This window comes from Carcharhinus amblyrhynchos, chromosome 4 (assembly GCF_965287045.1).
Source record: "Carcharhinus amblyrhynchos chromosome 4, sCarAmb.v2.hapA, whole genome shotgun sequence".
Taxonomy (NCBI): domain Eukaryota; kingdom Metazoa; phylum Chordata; class Chondrichthyes; order Carcharhiniformes; family Carcharhinidae; genus Carcharhinus; species Carcharhinus amblyrhynchos.
The window spans coordinates 33,818,760-33,844,569 of NC_137327.1; the positions used below are offsets into that span (position 1 = coordinate 33,818,760).

Below are 25,810 nucleotides of genomic sequence, written 5' to 3' on the forward strand. Positions count from 1 at the left end.
AGGATGTCAGGGGAGATGTTTAGGTGCTCTCCTGTTGGAGATTGCCTCGTACTTAAATGGTACTGGAGTGGCTTGAGTGTTTGCCACCTATAAGCCCAAGCCTGAAAGTTGTCTAGGGTATGGACTGCTTTGGTATCTGAGGAGTCACAAATGATGTTCGACATTGTAATCAATAGCGAATAAGCCCACTTTCTGATTTTATGGAGGGAAGGTCATTGATGAAGCAACTAAAGATGGCTGGGCCTAGGACATAATCCTGGGGAAATGCTCAGAACTTGAGATGAGGGTGGCACAGTGGTTACCGTGCTGCCCCACAGCTCCAGGGACCCAGGTTCTATTCCTGACTTGGATCACTGTTGTTTGGAGTTTGCATGTTCTCCCCGTGTCTGCGTGGATTTCCTCCAGGTGCTCCAGTTTCCTCCCACAGTCCAAAGATGTGCGGGTTAGGTGCATTAGCCATGCTAAATTGTCCCTTAGCATCCTAGGGTGCATAGATTAGAGGGATTAGCGGGGTACATACATGGGAGCATGGGGATAGAACCTGGATGGTATTGTTGTCAGTATAGATTGGATGGGCCAAATGGCCTCCTTCTGCACTGTAGGACTCTGATTCTATGATATCGCCAACAAGATTGGCAACACTGCCATTAGATTGCTTTGCTAAAGAAACCTGGCAAGTAGAATATGAAATACAGCAAACAATTGGCCTAATGAGTCATGTAGTAAATCAGAATCTAATGGCCAGTGTTGGAAAGAAAATTAAGTCAGAGGTTTCAAACATTCAATGCGGCTTTGTAGAAGATGAAAGAACACAAAATGCAATCGATCTTCTAAAAACCTTGGCAGAAAGAGCCATTGAAATGCAAAACGACTTCTACCTATGTTACATTGATTATGCTAAAGCAATTGACACTACTATCTCATGAAAATTTTGGAAGGCATCAATATCACCACTGTCACCAACTTTTACAGACGCACCGCAGAAAGCACTCTTTCTGGTTATATTAAAGTTTGGTATGGCTCCTGCTCTGCCTAAGACCGCAAGAAACTACAGAAGATCATGAAGGTAGCCCAATCGATCACACAAACCAGCCTCCCATCCATTGACTCTGTCGACATTTCCCATTGCCTTGGCAAAGCAGCCAGCATAATTGAGGACCCCAGACACCCCGGACATTCTCTATTCCATCTTCTTCCTTCGGGAAAAAGATACAAAAGTCTGAGGTCACATACCAACCAACATAAAAACAGCTTCTTCCATGCTGCCATCAGACTTTTGAATGGACCTACCTTGCATTAAGTTGATCTTTCTCTACGTCTTGCTATGACTGTCACACTGTATTCTGCACTCTCTCATTTCCTTCTCAATGAACGGTATGTTTTGCCTGTATAGTGTGCAAGGAACAATACTTTTCACTGTATACTAATACATGCGACAATAATAAATCAGATCAAATCAACAGAAAGATCTTTGATTCATCAGGAATATGTACTGGTATCAGATATCAGCAAATCAGACATGAGAACCAACATCAAAGGAAGGTGAACAAGATTGCATTCCCTTAGAAGATTGTTTCTTCCTATACAATGAATTCATGGTGGGGCGGACAGGGCCTCGGGTCGGGGAGCTTGCCTTGCCCCAGTCAAGGCCCAATTAATTGCCATTTTAAGAGCCTTTTCGCATTCAGCCTCAATATTTAGGCTGGTGGACGAATGACAGATTACGGGAAAACAGAAAAATGACGAAAGCTACATCTGAATGAGGAAAATGGGGATACTTTCATCAGAAACCTCCTTCTAACTAAAGGCTTTGAGACCCCCTCCCCTCAAGGCCTTGAGATCCTCCAGACCTCCCTCCTCCCCTCCCTGCACTTAGTTCAAGGCATATTGTTGCAGTGCCTCTTCTGAGCCAGAGAGTTGCAAAGAATCAGCTTGGTTGACAGCTCTCCAAGGTGGGACTTCTGCCCCAATGAAAGCATGAAATGGCAGTAGGCTTGTCAGAATCAGCAGGGTTGTATTCCCTGCTAACACTCAGGAACGCAGGGGACAAGCCTCCACCATTTCAAAAATTCAGACCCATGCCTGAAAAACTATGTTTTATAGTTAGTTTTGCTTTGAGAAGGAGGACCAACTGCTTGTGAAAAGAAAACAATAATCTTTTTGCAGCCCTGACCCAGTCCACAGCTGAAAGTAAATCTGAACGTTCCTAAGTTGCTCTCCACGCTGATCGGTACCTGCAAGTGTCCCTTGAACAAGCCAGAAAAGCAGTGCAAGAGTCATGCATTTTTTTTTGCAGATGAGTGTTGAGAGAACAACCATGTATACTGAATGTCATGATTGGTAAGTTAGAATAAGAAATGTAAGGCTTAGGGTCAGCAGATATTGGCAGAAGTGGGGGGTTTTGAACCTGACAATTCAAACATCAATTACTGCAACAGAGAACAACTTTTTGGAGCTGTTGTTTTGCATTCAGCCTAAGTGGGCTTGAGCTCATTGCCTGTGGGAGTATTAGACCACAAGTAGATTCTGACCCTGCCCACTCTTACTTGCCCCCACCCCAACATTGAAGAATTCCTCAGGTGCAGTAATGAAGAAATCAGAAATTAGCTGTAATGACTAACACAATCTTCTAATAAGTCTGAGATAAAGAGCAAAATTTTATGAAACAAATTGTAAGCGCCGAACGAGCACGAAAACAGGAGACAATCGCGCCGATTTTTTGAGTGAGCTCCAATTACAATCATATGGCACTTAGTGAAAAAAAAAAGCCTAGATGCAATTCTCACCAGTGAAGCTGGCTGCTGAGTTCTAGGGGTGCCATTGCACAGGTGCCCCGATCTCCCAGTGTACTGAGAGATGCCTTGTCAATGCCCCCCATTTGACATTGGGACCTGCCATGCCGATCATTCCCTGTGTCAGGCTGTCACAACTCCAGAGTTCCCCTACCTCACGCCACCCCACCCCCCCCACCCCTGCAGAGTTCCCCTACCTCACCACCCCCACTCCCAGTTGCCGATGCTGCAGAGTTTCAGGTGGCTGGTGAGCAGTGCCAAGCTGGCACTGTGCCTTGGGCACTGCCTGCCCCTGCTCCTGATTACCCAGGGGCTTCAATGGCCTCCGGTCCCACCAGTGAGGCCATCATGTTTGGTCCCCATTGGTGGAGACTATTGTGATTTGCGTCAGTGAGGACCTTGACCAGTGAGGGGATAAGTACAAGTGAGCTTGGACAATAGTGTCCAGGACTTAGTAATGACGTGTAAATCATGTCATTAATATTGAAATTGGGAAGCTAATTTTGCCGGCAATCAGTGCCAATCAACTGGCGGGATGAGCCAGTAAGATTGCAGCCAGAGTATTTCTGTAACATTTCTTCATTCTCCACACAATTTCATTTCTTTATCTCTAATATTTTTCTTTGTTTCCCAGCTACATTTTGTATGCTTTTCTTAATTTTCTGTTTTTCTTATGGAAGGTTTGCCATTTTTTAAAACCTAATTTTAACTTCCTTGCTTGCCCCTGACATTCCAAATTTTGTTGCACTATCTTAACCACTTGTGGGACTATCAAGTCCCGTTTCCTGTTTTATTGGAAGTCTTCCTTTCCAGTTATTAATTTCAGTTGATCAAGGAACTTTCTCTTATACTTTCACTAAAATAGACTCAAATGCCTCTATCTTTGCCTGATTCCTCTCCTCTATGGTTATGCTATTAGATCTTGTTGTATAATGCTGGTTGTTCCCCTAACCTTGCATTACCTGTTAGCTTAGCTCAGCAGTAGTACTTTCACCACTTAATCAGAGTTGTGCGTCAAGCCACACTCCAGCACCTGAGCAAATAACCTATATAGCGTGACGGTATAGTTTTGAGGGAGAGTTACACTGTGGAAGATGCTGTCTTTTGAATGGGACATTAAACCAAGGTGCCATCTGCCTGTTCAAGTGGATTTAAAAGGATCAAATGGAGTACTCAATTTGAGGAAGGGCGTGGGAGTTTCACTCGGTCCTGGCTAACCTCACCAAAGAAAGGTTAACTTATCTCATTGCTGCATGTGGGACTTTGTGCTCACAGACCATGCCATATTTATCAATTTAGCTAAGGTAAGTAGGTAAATATGGTATGGTCTATGAGCACAAATAGGTTGTACGGCATATTGAGGACATTGTATAAAGAAAGCTCAGTCCTTTATAAATGCACGTTTACTCTTTCAATTTATCCAACTTTACTTCATAGAATTAGATATAATACACTTACTTTCCTTAAGTACATGCTGGCTGGATATTTTCAATCTTTAGTCAATAATAGGGCAGGACGGTAGCACAGTGGTTAGCACTGCTGTTTCACAGCTCCAGAGACCTGGGTTCGATTCCTGGCTTGGGTCATTGTCTGTGTGGAGTTTGCACATTCTCCTCGTGTCTGCGTGTGTTTCCTCCGGGTGCTCAGGTTTCCTCCCACAGTCCAAAGATGTGCGGATTAGGTTGATTCGCCATGCTAAAAAAAATTGCCCTTAGTGTCCTGGGATGTGTAAGTTAGAGGGGTTAGTGGGTAAATGTGTCAGGATATCGGGGTGGGGCCTGGATGGGATTGTGGTCGGTGCAGACTTGATGGGCCGAAAGGCCTCTTTCTGTACTGTAGGGATTCTATGAATCACACAAAACCCTTTCATTTTCTGCTTTTAGAAGCTTCTTTAAATGCAACACGCAGTCAGACCTAATTCTGGTCATAAAGCATCAATGTAATAAATCAAACTAGGAATTTGGGACCACAAGTAAAGAAAATTGTATTTTTTGAAAATAGAATGTTCTTATTTCTAATATCTGTTCATTTGGTGTCTTTTTTTTTGTCAGACCAAGCTCATGTGAAGTTCCTTGGAACACTTTACCACCTTAAGAGAGCTCTGTGTTCATTGCAAATGCTTATGTCTTTAAAATTCAGCCAGTTGTTTTAATATGGAAGAGCTTGTGTGTTTAGGTACAGTTGATGGCTAAAAAGTACATGTGTCAGGAAGCTGGGCCCATGTTGACTCCAGTGCATTAGATTGCACAACCCTCTCAGCGTGTTGTCAATTACCACATGCTCTTTAGCTTTTAATGTTGATATCAAAATAGTGTAATGCAGTCAGATCTTAATGGAAACTGCCAGTCAAAATACATTGAATTGATGTATGGCAATATTGTAGGCTAGTGTTCCATGAACTCTTAAAAAGCTGCATAATTTTGATGGTAAGGTACTTTCTGTCAATTCTTTGCCGTGTCATTTCATCTCCACTGTTGTGAGTATATGCTTTCACATTTAATTGTAATTTAGAAGGGCACAAATTAGCAGTTAGCCACAGGCAGTCAGCATGGATTTATCATGGGAAGATTGGCTAATTTGGTTGAATCTTTTGAGGATATAAGAACATAAGAAATAGGAGCAGGAGTAGGCCATCGAGCCCTTCGAGCCTGCCCCGCCATTCAGTAAGATCATGGCTGATCTGAAGTGGATCAGTTCCACTTTCCCACTTTCTCGCCATAACCCTTAATTCCCTTGTCTGTCAAAAACCTATCTACCCGTGACTTAAATATATTTAGCGAGGTAGCCTCCACCACTTCAACGGGCAGAGTATTCCAAAGATTCACCACCCTTTGAGTGAAGAAGTTCCTCCTCAACTCCGATCTAAACTGCACCCCCCCTTATCTTGAGGCTGTGCCCTCTAGTTCTACTATCCTTTCTAAGCAGGAAAAATCTCTCTACCTCTACCTCTACCCTATCCATCCCTTTCATTATCTTATACGTCTCTATAAGATCCCCCCTCATCCTTCTAAACTCCAACGAGTAGAGACCCAGCCTATTTAGTCTCTCTTCATAGTCCAACCCCCTCATCTCTGGTATCAGCCTAGTGAACCCCCTCCAAGGCCAAAATATCCTTGCCTAAGTGCGGCGACCAAAACTGCACACAGTACCCCAACTGCAGCCTCACCAGTACCCTGTACAGTTGCAGCAAGACCTCCCTGCTTTTGTATTCTATCCCCCTCGCTATAAAGGCTAGCATTCCATTCGCTTTCTTGATCACCTGCTGCACCTGCAGACTGGGTTTTTGCGACTCACGCACCATAGCATGCTGCAGCTTTTCGCCCTTTAAATAGTAATCCCTCCTACTATTATTTCTGCCAAAATGGATAACCTCACACTTGCTAACATTATACTCCATCTGCCAGGTCCTCGCCCACTCACTCAGCCTATCCAGATCCCTCTGCAGACTTTCCACACCCTCCACGCAATTTGCTTTACCACTCATCTTCGTGTCATCAGCAAATTTCGTCACCCTACACTCAGCCCCCTCCTCCAGGTCATCTATATAAATGTTAAATAGCTGAGGCCCCAGCACCGATCCCTGCGGCACTCCACTAGTCACCAATTGCCAATCAGAATAGCACCCATTGATACCAACTCTGCTTCCTATTAGACAACCAATCCTCTATCCACGCTAACACCTTACCCCCAACTCCGTGCACCTTAACCTTCTGTAGCAACCTTTTATGAGGCACCTTATTAAAGGTGCTTCATAAAAGGCTAGATGAGAGGCATGCACTTAATGTAGTTACATGGATTTTCACAAGGTTTTTGACAAGGTAGACCAGTCAAATAAGTTAAAAGGCCTTAGAATACAAGGCAGTGTGGCAAGTTGGATCCAGAATTGGTTCAATATCTGAAAACAAAGGTCAACAGGTGCTTTTATAACTAGTAGGACATTTTCAGTGGGGTTCTGCTATCACAATCGTCCTGCGAGACAATTCCAAAGATCCATAACCCTCTCAGTGAATTAATCCCACATCATGTCAATCCCAAGTGATCACCTTTTATCCTGTTATAATGGAAGCCTTCCATTGTTTGCTGGAGCAGACGAGTGAAGGAGCAGAGGGACAGATAAGAAATTACCTGTTAAAAACCTGTTTAAATAAGTTTAAAGCACTTTGTAGTAAGAACTTACCTTGTAGAACTGTTTAAATCATTTAAAAGCACTTTTGCGGGCTTTTTGTATTTACCGCTTTAAGAATTCTGAGGGAGTGGTTAGAAGGGAGTTGTGGGGCATCAGGCTTTAAATCAGCGCCAGGTTTAAAAGGAGGCCTGGTATAGACAGCGGGCAGCGTCGGAGCGGGCAGCAGAGTGAGAGGGAAGCAGAGTGAGCTATTAGGGCTTAAGATCAAAAGGGCTGGGGAGAAAAAGGGCCAGGTAAGTTCGTGTGGAAATTTTCGATAGTACTACAGTGAATAATGGAGGGGCATGTGATGTGTTGTTTCTGTATGATGTGGGAACTGGTGGACCCCAGGGTTCTTCCCGGTGACCATGTCTGCAGTAAGTGCAGGTTGCTGGAGGAGCTCCAGCTCAAGGTAGATGAGCTGGCCTCTGAGCTACAGACACTGAGGCTCATCAGGGGGAGGGAGGGTGCCATTGTCAATGGGGTGCAAGTGACATCCACCCCCCCTAGACTGGCTAACTCTAAGGGTCAGGAACAAGAGGGGGCTGCTGAGAGGAGGAAGGGGGGTGGGGAGAGGAGGAAGCGGGGTGGGGAGATGAGGAAGGGGGGTGGGGAGCGGAGGCCTCAGCCTCTCAATCTGCCTAACAGGTTTGAGGTTCTTGCTTCCAGTGTGGACGAGGACGAGGGAGGTGAGGTCAGTGAGCAAACTGCACACGGCACAGTGATGCAGTAGGACATAGGCAAAGAGAAGGTGAAAAGGAATGTAGTCGTAATTGGGGATAGTGGGGTTAAGGGTAATGACACTGTCCTTTGTCACAATGACAAAGTGCACAGAAGGGTGTGTTGTCTGCCTGGTGCTCGGGTCCGGGATGTCGCATCTGGGCTGCAGAGGAACCTGGAGTGGGAGGGTGAGAATCCGGTCGTTGTGGTACATGTGGGTGCCAACGACGTAGGCAAAATGCGAAGTGAGGATCTGGGGAGGGAGTATGAAAAGCTGGGAATGGAATTAAAAAGTAGAACCGACAAGGTGGTTATCTCTGGGCTACTGCCTGAACCGAGTGCAGACGGGCGTAGGGTTGATAGGATTAAGGAAGTGAATGGGTAGCTCAGGGATTGGTGTGGGAGGAATGGGTTTGAATTTATGGGGCATTGGCATCAGTATTGGGGTAGGTGGGACCTGTTCGGGCGGGATGGGGTTGGTCTGAACCATGCTGGGACCAGAGTCCTGGCGAATCGTGTAAAGAGGACTGTAGACAGGGCTTTAAACTAATTGGGGGGGGGAGGGTGCGAGGGTAGGTGACATTACGGGGTCTAAAGTTGAGGAGAGGGTACAGGTAAGGGAAGAGGCCGAGGATGTCCCAATAATAAAGGGAGTAGGGGGCGTGAGTATGGTCGGTGGCGTTCTGGCAAATAAGGTCCAGGTGAAGGCTGGGATGAAGGCACTTTATCTGAATGCATGAAGCATTCGGAATAAAGTGGATGAGCTGGTGGCGCAGATCAGCACAAATGGTGGCCATTACAGAGACGTGGCTGCAAGGTGACAGGGACTGGGAGCTGAATGTCCAGGGGTATCAAGTGTTTAGGAAGGATAGGCGGGAGGAAAAAGCGGGGTGCGTAGCTCTGCTGATTAAGGATAGCATCAGGGTGGAAGCAAGGGATGATATTGGAGCCAAAGAGCAGAAAGTGGAATCGTTGTGGGTAGAGATTAGGAACAGCAAAGGGAGGAAGACGCTGGTGGGTGTCGTCTGGAGGCCCCCGAATAATGATCTGGAGGTGGGGCAGGCTGTTAACGAGCAAATAAGTGCGGCGTGCAGGAATGGGACAGCCATAATTATGGGGGATTTCAATCTGCATATTGATTGGCCGACCCATGTTGGACGCGGTGGGCTTGAGGAAGAGTTCTTGGAATGCTGCCGGGATAGTTTCCTTGAACGGTGTGTGTTGGAGCCGACGAGGGAGCGAGCTATCTTGGATCTGGTGTTATGTAATGAGGCGGGTAGAATTAGGGACCTTGTGGTGAAGGATCCTCTTGGGGAGAGTGATCATTGTATGGTGGAGTTTCTGGTGCAGATGGAGGAGGAGAAAGTGGGTTCCCGGACACGCGTCCTTTGTTTGAACAGAGGGGAGTACGGTAGGATGAGAGAAGAATTGGCGAATATGGACTGGGGGAGCGCGTTGGAAGGTAGGTCTGCCGAGGAGCAGTGGAGGATCTTTAAGGAGATCTTTCTTGGTGCTCAGCAGAAATTTATTCCGATGGTCAAAAAGGACCGTAGGAGGAGAGGTAATAAGCCGTGGATAACGAAGGAGGTGAAGGAAGATGTTAAACTAAAAGCGGAGGCGTTTAAAGTAGCTAAGAGTAGTGGGCGAGAAGAGGATTGGGAGAGGTTTAAATGTCAACAAAGATTGACAAAGAAGTTGATAAAGAAGGGTAGGATTAACTGTGAAGCTGGGCTAGCGCTTAATATAAAAAAGGATAGCAAGAGTTTTTATAAATATATAAAAAGGAAGAGGCTGGCTAGGGTGAACGTTGGACCCTTAGAGGATGTGAAGGGGGACTTAGTGGTAGGGGATGGGGATATGGCTGAGGTCTTGAATAACTTCTTTGTTTCGGTCTTCACAGAGGAGGACGTGAATAATCTGCCAGGTGTTAGAGATGGAAAGGTGGTAGGACTGGAGGGTCTCAATGACATTACTGTTACTAGAGAGGTGGTGCTTGACAGACTGGAGGGGCTGATTGTGGACAAGTCCCCAGGACCGGATGGAATGCAATGGAGGGTTCTGAAAGAAATGGCGGAGGTGATAGTGGATGCCTTGGTGGTTATTTTCCAGACGTCGCTGGATTCCGGGGAAGTGCCGGAAGATTGGAAAGCGGCTAATGTTACGCCGTTGTTTAAGAAGGGTGCCAGGCAAAAGGCGGGGAATTATAGGCCGGTTAGTTTAACGTCTGTTGTAGGTAAAATGTTAGAATCCGTCATCAAGGAGGAAATAGCGAGGCATCTTGAGGGGAATTACTTGATAGAGCAGATGCAGTACGGTTTCGTTAAAGGGAAGTCGTGTCTGACAAATTGACTGGCGTTCTATGAGGATGTGTCTAGGGCGGTGGATAAAGGAGAGCCGGTGGATGTGGTCTTTCTTGATTTTCAGAAGGCGTTTGACAAGGTACCTCACAAGAGGTTATTGCAGAAGGTCAGGGGGCATGGAGTTGGGGGTAGGGTGTTAGCGTGGATAGAGGATTCGTTGTCAAATAGGAGGCAGAGAGTGGGAGTCAATGGGTGCTATTCGGATTGGCGGTTGGTGACTAGTGGAGTGCCCCAGGGGTCTGTGCTGGGGCCTCAGCTATTTACCATTTATATAGATGATCTGGAGGAGGGAACCGAGTGTATGGTGTCGAAATTTGCTGATGACACCAAGATTGGTGGAACGGCAAATTGTGCGGAGGGTGTGGAGAGTCTGCAGAAGGATCTAGATAGGCTGGGCGAATGGGCCAGGAAATGGAAATGGAATTTAATGTTGGCAAGTGTGAGGTGGTCCACTTTGGTAGGAATAATGGTGGGAAGGATTATTACTTACGTGGCGAAAAACTGCAGCAGGCGACGGTGCAGAGGGACCTCGGGGTCCTTGTGCATGAGTCGCAAAAACCCAGTTTGCAGGTGCAGCAGATGGTCAGGAAGGCAAATGGGATGCTGGCCTTCATAGCGAGGGGGATTGAATATAAAAGTAGGGAGGTCTTGCTGCGGCTGTATAGGGCATTGGTGAGGCCGCAGCTGGAGTACTGTGTGCAGTTTTGGGCGCCGTACTTACGCAAGGATATTTTGGCCTTGGAGGGAGTGCAGGGGAGGTTTACTAGGCTGATGCCGGAGTTGAGGGGGTTGAGCTATGAGGAGAGGCTGAATAAACTAGGCTTGTACTTGTTAGAGTTTAGAAGAATGAGGGGAGATCTCATTGAGATGTATAAGATGATGAATGGGATGGATAGGGTAGAGGTGGAGAAACTCTTCTCGCTCAGAAAGGACAGTAGGACTAGGGGGCACAGCCTCAAGATAAAGGGGGGGCGGTTTAGAACGGAGTTGAGGAGGAACTTCTTCACTCAAAGGGTGGTGAATCTCTGGAATTCTCTGCCCGTTGAAGTGGTGGAGGCTACCTCGCTAAATATTTTTAAGACGCGGGTTGATGGGTTTTTGATAAGAGAGGGGATTAAGGGTTATGGGGAGAGCGCGGGAATGTGGAACTGAGCCACGACAGATCAGCCATGATCTTATTGAATGGCGGGGCAGGCTCGAAGGGCTAGATGGCCTACTCCTGCTCCTATTTCTTATGTTCTTACGTTCTTTTAAATCCCTTAGCTAGGAAAAATCACAACACCAATATCTACCCTATCAAGTCCCTTCAGAATCTTGCATGTTTTAATGAGATCATCTCTTACTCTTCTAAACTTCAAAGTCCAATTTGCTCAGCCTCTAATAGGACAACCCTCTGATTCTAGGAACTAATCTTTGCAAACCTAGGCTGTATAGCATGCATGGCAAGTACAATACCCTTTATCCAAAACCCTTAGGATCGATTGCGTTTTGGATTTCAGTTGTCAGATACCTCGTATAGTCCTAGGTCTATTTACATTACAAGGACTAAAGTCTTAGCTAGCTTGAATAAGTAAACAAAATGGCCAGAAAAGTGGGATGTACCATTGAATAATAAAGACAGGATGCAGTCAGTGAGGTTTCTGTTGGCTCAGGTCACAGACTTCGCACGCTAAAGGTTGATGAGGTTCAAAAAAGTGTGTGTTTTGGATGTTTTCCTATTTACGGATAACGATACTCAACTTGTATGTCCTTCTTTGAATATGGAGACCAAAACTGTGCATTGTATCCGTGTGTGTTCCCATCAAAGCCCTAAACTATTATAACAAGTCCGCCTTATACAAACCCCTTGTAATAAAGACCAGCATGCAGTTTGCCTTCCTAATAGCTTGCTGTATCTGCATGACAGTTTTCTGTGTTCCTTGTATGAGTACTTCAAAGCCTCTTTGAAATTCAACATTTCAAAGCTTCACATCTTCAAAAATATATTTTACATCATAGGAAAGCTGTGATCACACACTAGCAGGATACAGAGGAGATTTACAAAGGTGTTGCCAGAATGAGTGAAAGGAGATATTTAATTGAGATGTACAAAATTTGAGTGGCCTTGATAGAATAGATTGGAAAAACTATTTCCCCTTAGCAGAGAGATAACTAACCAGAGCAACATAGATTTAAAGTGCTTGGTCAAAGGAGAGTTCTGGAGAGTAGAGGGGGGGAATGTTCTATGTCCCCCACGGCATGTTTCACAGTGGCGGGAGGCACTCTGCTATTCATCGGTGGCGGGGTCTTCTGGTCCTGTCGCTGTCGCTGTCAATAGGATTTCCCATTGAGTCCACATTTTCAATGTTTTCTGTGTTTCTTCTTCAGATGGATCATCCATGCTATGAAACATGAACTGAAGATTCGACATGAGAATCTACCCACTGACTATGTGTACCAGATGTCACCAAGTGAAGTGAAAAAGCTTCTGTTGGATACCCTGCAGCCTGGCCAACATGATAGGTAGTCTGAATCAATTAAGTAATATTTCAGTTGAATATGTTGGGGTGCACTGACTTTCAGATGAGCTATTAAACAATGGTCCCTCCTGCTATCACAGGTGGATGTGAAAGGCCCCATGATACATTTCAGAGACGATCAAGATGTTTTTACTGTGCCCTGTGCAATATTTATCCCTCAACCAACATTATAAAAACTAATTATCTGGTCATTTATCTCACTGCTGTTTCTGGGATCTTGTGTGCACATGCAGTGCCATGACTGCCTATATTACAACAATGGTCACCCTCAAAAAATTATTTAATTGTCTATAGCGTGCTTTGGGAGTCTAAAAGTCATGAAAAACACTACATAAATGGAAGTTCTCTCTTTCTTTATTGTGTAGAATTGTTTCAACTTAGTAAGGAGGTAAAATTATGAAAAATGTGGTTATAATTATTGAGTCTTTACTTCAAGGCCATAATTTGGATAAAAATGCCCATTAGATAAATTTTGAACTTGACCCGCCTAGCCCCATTCTTAGATTTCTTTCAACTTATAGTCTCACTTTTTTTTAGAGCTGTGGTATCTAAGCTGACCTGAATGTAGGAAGTCAACAATTAAGTTGAAAACTAAATATGTGAGATTCTAATTCATTTACTGATAATCCGAATACTGAAACAAACTGATATGAAAACTTCTGGCACTTTTAGTAGCACCATTGAATTACGTATGCCTAACTCAGAAACAGCAAATTGCAGAAAATTTATATGCCAACATTATGGAAATAAATTCAGGAGCTATAAAAATAACAGCAGCAGTAAAGTACAAATATTCAGCCTTTACATTTAACAGCTTAAAATAAAAGCATCTAGGTCTCTGTAAAGTGAGATTGAAATAGGTTTTTAGACAGTACAGATGGCCAAATTAAATGTAGGAAATTCGACAAATCAATTTGTCTTCTGCAACCTAAACCCTCATTTGACCTGGAAGAGGCAAGTGACAAGTGATTTCTTTAACCAAAAATTCTTAAGCCACAAAGGCCTCTGCTGAGATTGTAAACCCCATGAATTAGTGCATATTTCAGCAGCTCATCCATTGCGTAAATAAACAATGCATACAAGTCTCTGAGGTACATAATTTGTTTCCTATATAAATGGTATTGCTAATAAACTGCTTCACAATAATCAGCCAGACTGACATACCCTGCACTACTCATTTCAATGTTTTGCTCACATGAGAATTTTTCAGTGCTGATAAGGGAATCAAATAAGTTTCGAAATTACCCACAGGAGCGCTGCTACCAATTTTATTCCTGCTGCTGATCAAAGCAATTTTCATTAATCCGGTCACTGCAATGCCAGAATGATTGCATTTTCACCATTCTTATGCCTGTTTGGGTACTTGCTGTCCAGCTTTTCTTACTCTAAAAGATTTCTTAACTGACTTTACCAGAAAATGTCTACATTTCAGAGTGAAATATCTTGACATAAACTAAAATTAGCTATACGTATTACTAAAAGTCATCTGCTTAAAACTGCATTATGCCTTTTCCTATCAACTTAATCTTTCCCTCTTTATAATTTTTTAAAACTATTTATATTCAACATATGCTGGTAGGAGATAAACCTTGTTTTTGAGCTTCTGTCAAAATTAAGTATCCCCTGTTCACATTTAGCAGAATTAATAGAGTTCCTTCTACTCTGTTCAAACAATGGCAGAGTAAGGGCACTAGCTTCTGACTTCAAAATAGGCCTCACTGAGTTATCTAGCAATGTCTGTGGCAAAAAATTTAATACTATTGGCCTCCAGTTGTATTGCAACTGATTGCAGCACTTTTTCCCAGAGGATTGCCAGTGTAGACTGAAGCAGTCAATGTACGTTAAAGGACACAGATTCCCAACCAAGAATGGGGAAAAGCAGCACTAAAATAAAATTGCTTTTCTTTTTTTAAAAAGAACAATTGAGACATTCATATGTGGTGAAGGTAGAAATGGAAATATTCTGATTTTTTTAAAATGTTTTCAAAATTTATAAGCATTCCACAAATGTAAAAAAAATCAGGGACAGTTCTATTATTTAATTATGGTTCTTATTTGGATCACTGTTAAAACCCCAGTTAGACATGATTGAACAAGGTGTAGCTTTCCATGGATAAAAGAGAAAGTGCTGGAAAAACCCAGCCAGCCTGGCAGTCTCTGTGGAGTGAGAAACAGGGTTAACGTTTTGAGTCCAATATGACTTCTTTGGAACTGGAATTCTGAGTTATTTTTCATGCAATTCCAACAGGCTGAAATTTTCACTGATTTCATTGATTGCTGGCTCTGGAGAGAACCATAGCACAGACTGCAGTGGAGTACTGAGTGGCAGACTGTATTGGCACTTGTGCCATGTCTTGAAGTTTCAGAGGTGTAATGACAGCGAACACTGACGGTTTGCCATCATACCCTGTCTCCTGCAAATACTGGCCAATGTATCTTCACGTTATCTTCAGAAGAACACCCCTTATTGTTTTATTTTTCTAGCCACCCTGAAACCTCTGAGTAAAACTGCCAGTTAGTCTGTGCGTACAGTAGGATTGACTGCCCAAATTCATTTTGAGAAGGGCCCTTATAACCAGAAGACAGAAGAAACTTCACCCCCTTTAGCTGGACTTCTTTCAATACCAGATTGAAGAGATGAAAGGTCAACATTGACTCATCCTTTTCAATGTGCTAGCATAATTTCAAAACTCACTGAACACCTATCTTGGTAAAGTTGAAATTGTTTCAAAGGCAGAAATCACATTTAGACAGCAAGTTTCAAAATTTTAATTGGACTGTTTTATTTGTAAAGGTGTTGATCAAATTTACTGAGTTCCTTTGCCTCATGTCAAAAGTATCACTTTACTATGCTGTGCATTCCATTCGTGGCTACAATTTAAATTTCATTTATAATATTTTAATGTGGAATGAGTGTACAATTTATTTTTTTCTTCAGGTCATGGATAAATAGGCGTCATCTTGATGGTTCCTTGAACCGTACTCCAAAGGGTTTCTACGACAGAGTATGGCAGATCCTGGAGAGGACTCCTGAAGGCATCATGGTGACCGGAAAACATCTGCCCCAAGTAATTACATAATATGACAGTGGCCTACAAATTTTCATTTAATAATCAAACCTTTGGCAAACCTCTGCATACACATTATTCTGTGATCAATTACAAAAAATATCCTTTAAATTCTGAAAGGATGTTCTCACATTCATAGCAACCCGAGCACCAGGAATATGTCTATATCCCATCACCAAATATTGTTACGGCACAAATGACACAAAACAAATTGTGTAACTTAATACTATAATCACATCTCATTAGAGTACATCTGTCCCATTTTGGGTAGATGTGTTCTATATCTTGTCACTTCTGATGAAAAAATCACAGAAGTAATGAAACTAGCGGAATAACTACCTATCTGAATTCCTCCCGAGCTGGTAGATGTACTCTGAGGTAGCAGTGTAACTTCAGAGAAAGAACTGCCCCATTGTGTTTTTTTAAAAACCCACAGATAATTAACTTCATTCTGCCAAGTTATTTAAATTCATTCTGCTAACGATTATGTAAAATTAATATCTTTGAGAGATCATTAAGAATATTGCTCTGGTCACTAACTAATAACTTCTGATGACTAATTACTGATAACTACAATAACTGATAAATCGGTTTTTTCACTTGAATGCTTAGAGGTTCTCAGATGGAATTAGAAATTGTTCTTTTAACGTAGTGTTTAAAAACTAACAGAAATAATTTTAAAACTTTAACCAGTTTCTGACAGCATACCTTGTGTCCACATATTACTTGAATATTGTGAAATGTATAAATATTATTGTTACCAAGTATTGCATGGGTAAATGTTTTAATAATGTTAGCGCATTATACTTGATCTGAAAATACTGCTGAATGAATGACTTGAATAAAAAATGGAAATATTGTATGTAACTGCAGTATTTATATTAGGCAGCTAATAGTGTGATAATATGCAAATTTTAGTAAAGTGAAGAAAGCATGCTTGATCATCTTTCGAGTAGATTTATCAATGAATGGGAATTTACGTTGCTTTTCATCAGCAAAAGTTCTGCTCTAACATAAATGTGTTTGTTTCTATAGCAACCGACTTTATCGGATATGACCATGTATGAGATGAACTTTTCCCTCCTCGTAGAAGACACCTTGCAGGACATTGTCCAGCCTGAATATCGGCAGATCATTGTTGAGGTAATAATCAAATCTTATTTTAAGCCCATCCCAAATTTACACAATTGTATGTAGTGTTCGCTGAGGCAAGTGGGAATGTGCTATGTAAATATACAAAATAAATTCTTGAAATAAAACTGGAGAAACAAAACCAAATTTCAAGGATCACTACAAGCAGGAAAGCAGACTGGTGGCCCTTTAAATTATGTGCCATCAGCTGTCCACAGCACCCCAATTTTACAAGCAGTGGCAGAGTCACAGGTAGACTAACCACCTCTGACCCAATTCAAGTCACTAAATGGGCAAGTAGTAAAGAGCCTCATTCTGCAGCTGCTTTGTTTAATGGGTGAGCAAATGAAGTCAGCATTCAGTGGGCAGCCCTGGCGGGTTTAACCCTGTAGACTGCTGGCCAGTTAATGGGGGAGGGTGCCCCTTGTCAGGCCCCTCTGGTGCAGTCAGTGGCCCCTCCCCATATCCACCCTATCTCACTTCCTTGTCTATCTTCCTGGCCCCAGTGACATCTTTGATGTACCTGAATGTCTGAGTCCATTGATGAGTGCCACTTCCTCCTTCTGCCAGCAGTGGCCATGTTCCTGATGTTACTGCCAGTGTGTAGAGCTGTTGGGCTGCTATTGGCCAGCAGTCTATAAGGCAGGACTTCCTCCCAGAGATGGACAGAAGTCCCACCTCATACTGAATAAAGGACCATTGCATGAAAAATTAAAACAGAGCAGGTCAGTGCAGACTCAATGGCCCAAAGGGCCTCTTTTGCACTGTATGATTGTATGATTCTAAGTTAGCTGACCAGAGGCAGGCTTGCCTCTAATGTTTACACTAGAGTGCCTTTAATCCAGTTAGTAGTTTTAATATTTTGAGGACATTGTTCTGAAGATTCATTGCAGAAGTGTTGCAAGAGTGTCGTCATGCTACCTATTGTGACACGGCAGACTATATTATAGAATCATAGACCGATACAGCACAGAAGGTAGCCCATCGTACCTTTTCCAATGTTTTGATAAAGGGTAATCACACTTGCCTGAGCTTTTCCCATAGTCTTCTAAATGTTTTCCCTTCAAATATTTATCCAGTACTCTTTTGAATGTTACCTGTGAATCTGCTTTCACTAGCCTTTCAGATAGTTCATTCCAGATCACATCAGCTTGCTATGTAAAAAACATGTTTCACTGTGTTGCTTCTGGTTCCAATTACCTTTGATCTGTATCCCTGTTTATGGGCTCTCTGCCACTGGAAATAGTTATGTCTCTGTTTTGTTTATCAAAACAAAGAAGAACAAAGAACAGTACAGCACAGCAACAGGCCCTTCGGCCCTCCAAGCCTGCACCGATCACGTTTATCAATCTAGACCAACCGCTTAAATCCCTCCATTCTCCCATTTGGTCATTTGTCTACCGAGATAAGTCTTAAATGTGGCTAACGTAACTGCCTCAACCACCTCACTTGACTGTGCATTCCAGGCCCCCACCACCCTCTATATAAAGAACTTCACCTGCACATTTCCACTGAATCTTCCCCCCCCCTTATCTTAAAATTGTGCCTTTTTGTATTTGTCATTTCTGCTCTTGGAAAAAGCTTCCAATTGTTCACCTTATCTCTACCTCTCATAATTTTATAAATTTCTATCAGGTCGCTATTTTATACAGCTGTAACATAATTTGAAAACTTTCATACTCAATGCCCTGTTCGATGAAGGCAAGCATGCCATAAGCTTTCTTCACCACCTTATCCACCTGTGCTGCCACTTTTAAGGATCTGTGGACCTGTACACCCAGATCTCTCTCTCTCTGTCCATGTTCCTGATGATTCTGACATTTATTTTATATTTCGCACCAGAATTGGATCTGCCAAAATGAACAACCTTGCATTTGTCCGGATTAAATTCCATCTGCTGTTTCTCCACCCAATTTTCCAGCCTATCTATATCCTGCTGTATTCTCAATCTTCATTACTATCAGCAACTCCGCCAATCTTAATATCATCTGCAAACTTGCTAATCAGAGCTACATTTTCTTACAAATAGCAGAGGTCTCAGCACTGATTCCTGTGGAACACCACTAGTTACAGACCTTCATTCAGAAAAACTCCCTTCCCCACCGCCACCCTTTGTCTTCTATGGCCAAGCCAGTTCCGAATCCATCCAGCTAGCTCACCCCTGATCCCATGAGATTTAACCTTTTGCAGCTGCCTGCCATGAGGGACCTTATCAAATGCTTTACTAAAATCCATGTAGACAACATCCACAGCCCTTTCTCATCAATCATTTTTGTCACCTCCTCAAAAAACTCAATTAAATTAGTGAGACATGACCTCCCTCGTATAAAACCATGCTGTCTATCGCTAACAAGACCATTTGGTTCCAAATGTGTGTAGATCCTATTCCTAAGAACCTTCTCCAACAATTTCACTATCACTGATGTAAAGCTCACTGGCCTATAATTACCCGGGTTGTCCTTGCTACCCATCTTAAATAACAGGACAACATTGGCTATCCTCAAATTCTCTGGCACCTCACCAATGGCCAATGAAGAAACAAGGATTTCTGTTAGAGGCCCAGCAATTTCATCTCTTGTCACCCTCAATAATCTGGAATAGATGCCATCTGGCCCTGGGGATTTGTCTACCTTAATGTTTTTTAATTCACCTAACACTTCCTCCCTTGTAATGATGACTTGTTCTAAAGGGTTTACATACCCCTCTGAGATACCATCAATCAATGTGTCCCTCTGTCTTGTGAATACTGATGCAAAATGCTCATTAAGAATCTCGCCTACTTCCTTTGGTTCTACACATAATTTCCCTCCCTTGTCCTTCAATGGACCAACTCTTTCTCTAGGTACCCTCTTGATCCTAATGTATGTATAAAATGTCTTGCAATTCTCCTTAATCCTATCTGCAAAGGACATTTTGTGACCTCTTTTTGCCTTCTTAATTCTGAGCTTTTTTCTACTTTCCCTGTATTCTTTAAGTGTTTTATCTGTTTTTAGTTACCTGGATCTCATGTATGCATCCTTTTCCTTTTGGACTAGACTCACAATTTCTCTAGTCATCTATGGTTCCTGAATCCTGCCTTTCCTGTCCTTCATTTTCATCGGCATATACCTGTCCTGCACTCCAATCAACTGCTCATTAAAAGATTTCCACATGCCAAATGTGGATTTACCTTCAAACAGCCTCTTCGAAACAACATCCTCCAAATCCTGCCTAATCTAGTTGTAGTTAGCTTTCCCCCAATTTAGTATCTTAATCTTCGGGCAACACTCATCCTTTTCCATCAGTATCCGAAAGCTTATGGAGTTGTGGTCACTATTCACCACATGCGACCTTGATGACCTGGCCGGGCTCATTCCCTAGTAGCAGGTCCAGCATAGCCCCCTCTCTAGTCAGACTATCTACATGTTGTTCCAAAAAGCCTTCCTGGACACACTTAACAAATTCCTCACCATCCAGACCTTTAGCCCTAAGGGATTTCTAATCAATATGAGGAAAATTCAAGCCTCCCACTACAACAACCCTATTATTTCTACACCTGTCCAGAATTTACTTACATATCCGTTCTTCAACTTCCTGTGGGCTGTTGGAAGACCTGTGGTACACCTCCATTATATCGTGACTGCCCCCTTCCTGTTTCTGAGTTCGACCCACAGTGTCTCATTACATGATTCTTCCAAGGTGTTCTCCCTCTGTACAGCTGTACTTTGTTCCCTAACCAGTATCCCCCAACGCCCCCACCTCTTTTACCTTCCTCTCTGTCTCACCTAAAACACATACATCCTGGAATATCTAGCTGCCTGTCCTGTCCTTTTTTTAACCAAGTCTCCGTTATCGCAACTACATCCAAGTCTTGTGCAAGAATCACCTCAATTGATGGCGGCCAGAAGGTTGACCATTGGCTTTCCAGCGCAGAATTTAATTCTAGGGGAGGGTGAAGATGGAAGGGTTCAGGTACACTAACGTCCCACCCAATAAATGCCCTTCCCATTTTCAAATATTTCACCAGAGGGAGCAGAAGATTCCACCCCATGTCTCTCATTCTTTGGCAAAGTTGCAGCTGATGATTTTATCTTTCTAGATGACAATTTCTTACTACAACATGTCCCAACTTCTTTTAAGTGCAATAAACTCCAAACTTGTTTGTATTGCATTTATGTTATGGTAACTTTTAACTATTTCTCAACCTAACGCCTCCCATTTTCTACCATTAAAACTTTAATTCCTAAACTAAAAGCTATGTGCTAAAGACATATGAATTTTTAACTAGCTATTTGCAACAACATAAATTGTGACTTACAGCTGATGTTTCCATTTCTGAATCAGAAGGATTAGATTCAGACAGTGATCAAACCTTCACTGAATATTGGATTGACATCCTGCAACAACAAGAATCTTTTCCCGCCCCACATGCCACCCACCCACCCACACTATGTAAAGGTTAGATGGAGATTTTTAATCTTGATGGCATTCATCTAGAAATCTGAAGATGAAACAGTAAGGAAGGCACTGATGAATCACCACAGCTACTCTTCCGTCAGAAGTGGCCCAAGAATCTTGTGTGGGAGACTCGAGTAAGGATCAACTTGGAGCAGAACATAATCAGGTTGTGAAACTTGCAAATGCTGTTTCCTGCCAATTTAAATACGCAGCTGTAGCTCTTTGCACACTCCCCCCACCTCCCCAAAAAATAAAAGTTTGTTCATGAGTCACATGGACTAAATCCTTGGGGAAATAGCTTAGATATGTGAATTCTTCATGAGCAATTTATCCTGATGCATTGCAAACCGCATTTTGTATTTTTTTGTTGCAGTTGCTTATGGTTGTTTCTGTTGTGTTGGAACGCAACCCAGAGCTGGAATTTCAAACTGAAGTGAATTTGGACAAACTAGTGAAAGAAGCTTTTGATGAATTTAAGAAAGATAAAAGTAGATTAGAGAACATTGAGATTAAGGTGAGTAAAATGCACTTCTTATTTATTAACATTATGGCCTGGAATTTCAACTTAATTCCTGTTTCTTTTGATGTAATTAACTCCACATCAGCATAAGTGACAGAAAAGATTATAGAATTTTAAGCACAATCTGTTTGTTTTAAGACTGTAAATTTTCCATGATTCTCTGACCCAGTTTTAAAATTTATACTAAATACTGATCCTGATCACAAGGTATTACAGATGGGGGAGAGATGATAGGATGGTTCACCATTTTTTCACCTCTTAAGTAATATATGCTTTAAAGAACAAGGGCTTTAACACCCGACGGTGCTGTGATTTTCAAGAACAACCACAGAACTGGCTTTCTAGTAAATTTAAATTGAAAGGAAGATTAAGTGAGGTGGCACAGTGACATAGTGGTAGACACTGCTGCCTCGCAGTGCCAGGGATCTGGTTTAATTCTGGCCTTGGATCACTGTCTGTGTGGAGTTTGCACATTCTCCCTGTGTCCGCGTGAGTTTTCTCCAGGTGCTCCAGTTAACTCCCACAGTCCAAAGGTGTGCAGGTTAGGCTGATTGGCCATGCTAAATTAACCCTAGTGTCAGGAGGATTAGAAGGGTAAATATGAGGGGTTACAGGAATAGGGCCTGGGTGGGATTGTGGTCAGTGTAGACTTAATGGGTCGAATGGCTTCCTTTTGCACTGTAGATTCTATAATTTTATAAGTGTTGATTTTCTCAACAGACAAAATGTAATTGCAGCAATACACACACATGCACAAGGAACAATGGGCAGGATTCTCCTGCCATTCACGCCAGTGGAATTCTCTGGTCCCACTGCAGTGAATAGAGAGTGGACTGAACATCAAATTCTCCACCCTTTCTGGCAGCAGCAGCAGGCGTGAATGGCCAGGGAATTCCAGCCAACGATTACAAAAGATGTGACCATGCACATAGACCTTTACGAAGTTCGAAAAGTCATATTTATTATAAATTCTTGAAATACTGACTGGAAGTTTTGCAGGCCTAAGAATTCTTTGTTGGTCCACTGTCGATAATGGGGATTGGAGGTTTCTGGCAATGAACTGAGTGCCTTATTCCATGCAGCAGCAGGTTTTTGACATTTCCAGTCAAAGTTATGTTCGAACCACTGTAGTTAAGATAAAATCTACAAATAAACAACAATCCCCACTTCTCTGCCTCTGGTGATTTTCTGGACAGGTTTCTTCCTTTCTGAGAATACTCTTCCCTTTGTGGCCTCTGTATCCCAGACTGACTGTCTCGGGCTATTCGTATGAATTAATACGATGTTTCTTACCATAAGGTAGTTTATGTCATATGATCACAGTCTTGATTTCCCATTGACTGTACAAATGGTTTGATGGGCTAAGAAATTGTCACACAATGAGAAATGTTTGATACCTGCATCAATATTCCAGTTCTGAATGGCATCCAAATGTCTTTATTTGTTTTCCTATCTTTGAGGCCAGAAGGTCTACCTGCTGTTGTTACTCTGAGCCTCTTTAATTGAAATGAAGAGGGGCAGTCGTGAGCATTGAGAAAGTTGTTTGCATTTTAAATGCAGAGACCTAAGTCAGTCCCTATATCTGGACAGAAAACACAAAAAGTCACCTGACCTCCCTGAAATCAGTTTTATGTCAAGGTAAATTATCCATGTACATTCTGCTTATTAAATGTAATATTTCCATCTTCGTAAGTTCATGAGCATATAATGCAAGTACAAAAGAGGCCATTCCCCTTGGTGAATTCATCACCTGTGGGAGTTTCTGCTAATTGTACTCATTTGCAGGCCTTCAAAATGGTTCTAAAAATTAAGTTGAATCTTTTGGATGCCAGGACAGATAGGTATGTTTTAAAAAGTTTTTAATGTATTTTCTTCAAAAATTGGCATGGAACTGACTTTGACACCAATCAGACTAGTATGTGGTTTTGTATATTTTTAAAAGGTAATTTTCATTGCTTTGAAATTAATTGTTCATAGATAATATATTGAGGCTGATTTGAAATGCTTTTTGCGGTAAACCCATTTTCAACCACAAAATATTAATAAAACTTCATTAATATTTTCAATGCAATTTTAAAAAAAGTTTTAAAATGCTGCTTCATTGTGTTCGCTCATGGCAGATTTTGCTTTTGCAAATTAATTTGAGCAGAAACCCAGGGAGGAAGAAATAGCCTTAAAAAAAACAAAATTGCTCCTTATGTTTAACATGGAAACTCTATCACTATAACACAAAATTGCAATATGTTTCATTGACCCTGGTAAAAAAAAACAAAGTTATTTAACATACCTTAAATAGCTTACTGTTAAAATGTTGGCTGATATGTTGTTATAATAAATAAACAGCAAATTGTTTTTCCACTTAAAATGAAACAGGATACACATTTAACATGCAATAGCACAGAAAAACATGAATGGCAAAATGGGAAGAAAACAGTCCATGCCAACTCAGAACCAACTATTAAGTTAAATTAAGTTGTGCACGTTTCTTGTGACTCTGATTAGCACGCTGCAATAATATCACACCAATGGCACGTCATTATTGGCATTCTTCCATCAGTGCACAACGATGGACATGTAGCAAATGGTGCCTCTTGTCAATGGGGAATCTTCACGTAGTGAATTTTGCTGCTCGCTGAAGAGCCCAATTTGTGATTGGCAGGTTCTGCCACAAAGGTCATATATGAAGTCGTTATCAGATGTTATTTTGGATGACTTTTTTTCATGATGGCACCAGGTGCCAGGCCACTGTAGCCAATGATCATCATGATGTCACATGCCTGCCCACAGGTAATGTTGCCATTTCATAAGGTGTAGGAGCAGAACTAGGCCATTTGGCCCATTGAGTCTGCTCTGCCATTCAATCATAGGTGATGTGTTTCTCAACCCCAACTGCCACCTTTTCCTTGTAACCTTTGATCCCCTTACTAATCAAGAAGCAATCTATCTCTGTCTTAAATACACTTAATGACCTGACCTTCACAGCTTTCTATGGCAATGAATTCCATAGATTCACCATCCTTCATAGGTTCATCATCCTCCATGGGTTCACCACCCTGTGGCTGAAGAATTTCCCTTTGTTGTTAGTTAGTGTCACTCAACTGGAAGAATCAATATTTACTGTCTTGATATCATGCTTGCAGGCATCCTTGAAGCAAGGCTTCAGGCATCCTGCTAATCATTTGGCTCTGACTATCTTGCCATGCAGCAAATCCATCCTGAAATTGCCACTTTGGTTCCCAGATCCATTTATTATCAGTAGTTGTCAAAATTTTCAGGTACTGTGAAAGCACATCAAAATTTTAATTGTGTAAGTATTAATTTTGCGGTATTAACCTCACTTTGAGCTGAATAGAATTGATTTGCATCCGCCTACCACTATGACAATTGGTGTCTGTGTTAATGTTAATGCTCAACATACAATCTAACCCATCCATCCTAGAATATCCAAATCTGCTATATAAATAGAAGCAAACAGGATTGGAAATTCATTTACACTGCATCTATTTGCAGGACATGACTGACTTCTACTCCACACCTCCAACTGGTATGAGAGGGACAGCCAGCTACTTGATGAAGGCTGTGATGAACACATTACTGGAGGGTGAAGTTAAATCTGGTCCTGATGACCACTGTGTGATTTGCTAAAAACGATGAGCTTGAAGGGTGCATGATTTATAATGCGTGCTAATGCATTCGATCCAACTCACCAGAACTTCAATTTGCTGGGTGTTGGCTGTTTATGTGCAATTGTAGTAAATGATTGATAAACTCTTAGTATTAAATTCACTTAACTTGCTATCTAGAAACATGCAAAGTAGGTAATTTAAACAGGAGTGATGAATGCTTGTATGAAAAAGGTTTTGTTTAACAAACATCATTAATTTACACTTCATTAACACTGTTTAGTGAGATATAAAGTTTAAATCTAATAAATGTTTGGAATTTGTTTGTTTGCCAATGTTATGAATTATTTAAATAAAATTGCACTTTTAAAACTGAATTTAGTAAAGTTATACTTGGAAAAAACTGCCACATCTGTATTAATTAATTGTTTGAAGTAGCCAGGCATGGAAGTTTCAAACATATTTAAACTCCAGC

The 25,810-nt window shown here is 42.0% G+C and overlaps 1 protein-coding gene across 3 annotated transcripts in view; it reads left to right on the forward strand.

Moving 5' to 3' along the window:
• Positions 1-25,712, forward strand: part of phkb (phosphorylase kinase, beta) — a 274,002-nt gene extending 248,290 nt beyond the window's left edge. For all 3 annotated transcript variants that reach the window (XM_080186956.1, XM_080186954.1, XM_080186955.1), the window contains 5 exons: positions 12,405-12,539; positions 15,495-15,624; positions 16,660-16,767; positions 21,566-21,706; positions 25,223-25,712. In XM_080186956.1, the coding sequence (XP_080043082.1) occupies positions 12,405-12,539; positions 15,495-15,624; positions 16,660-16,767; positions 21,566-21,706; positions 25,223-25,357 (649 nt within the window). In that variant the 3' untranslated portion in view covers positions 25,358-25,712. The remainder of the gene's footprint in view (positions 1-12,404; positions 12,540-15,494; positions 15,625-16,659; positions 16,768-21,565; positions 21,707-25,222) is intronic.
• The last annotated feature ends 98 nt before the right edge of the window (positions 25,713-25,810 follow it).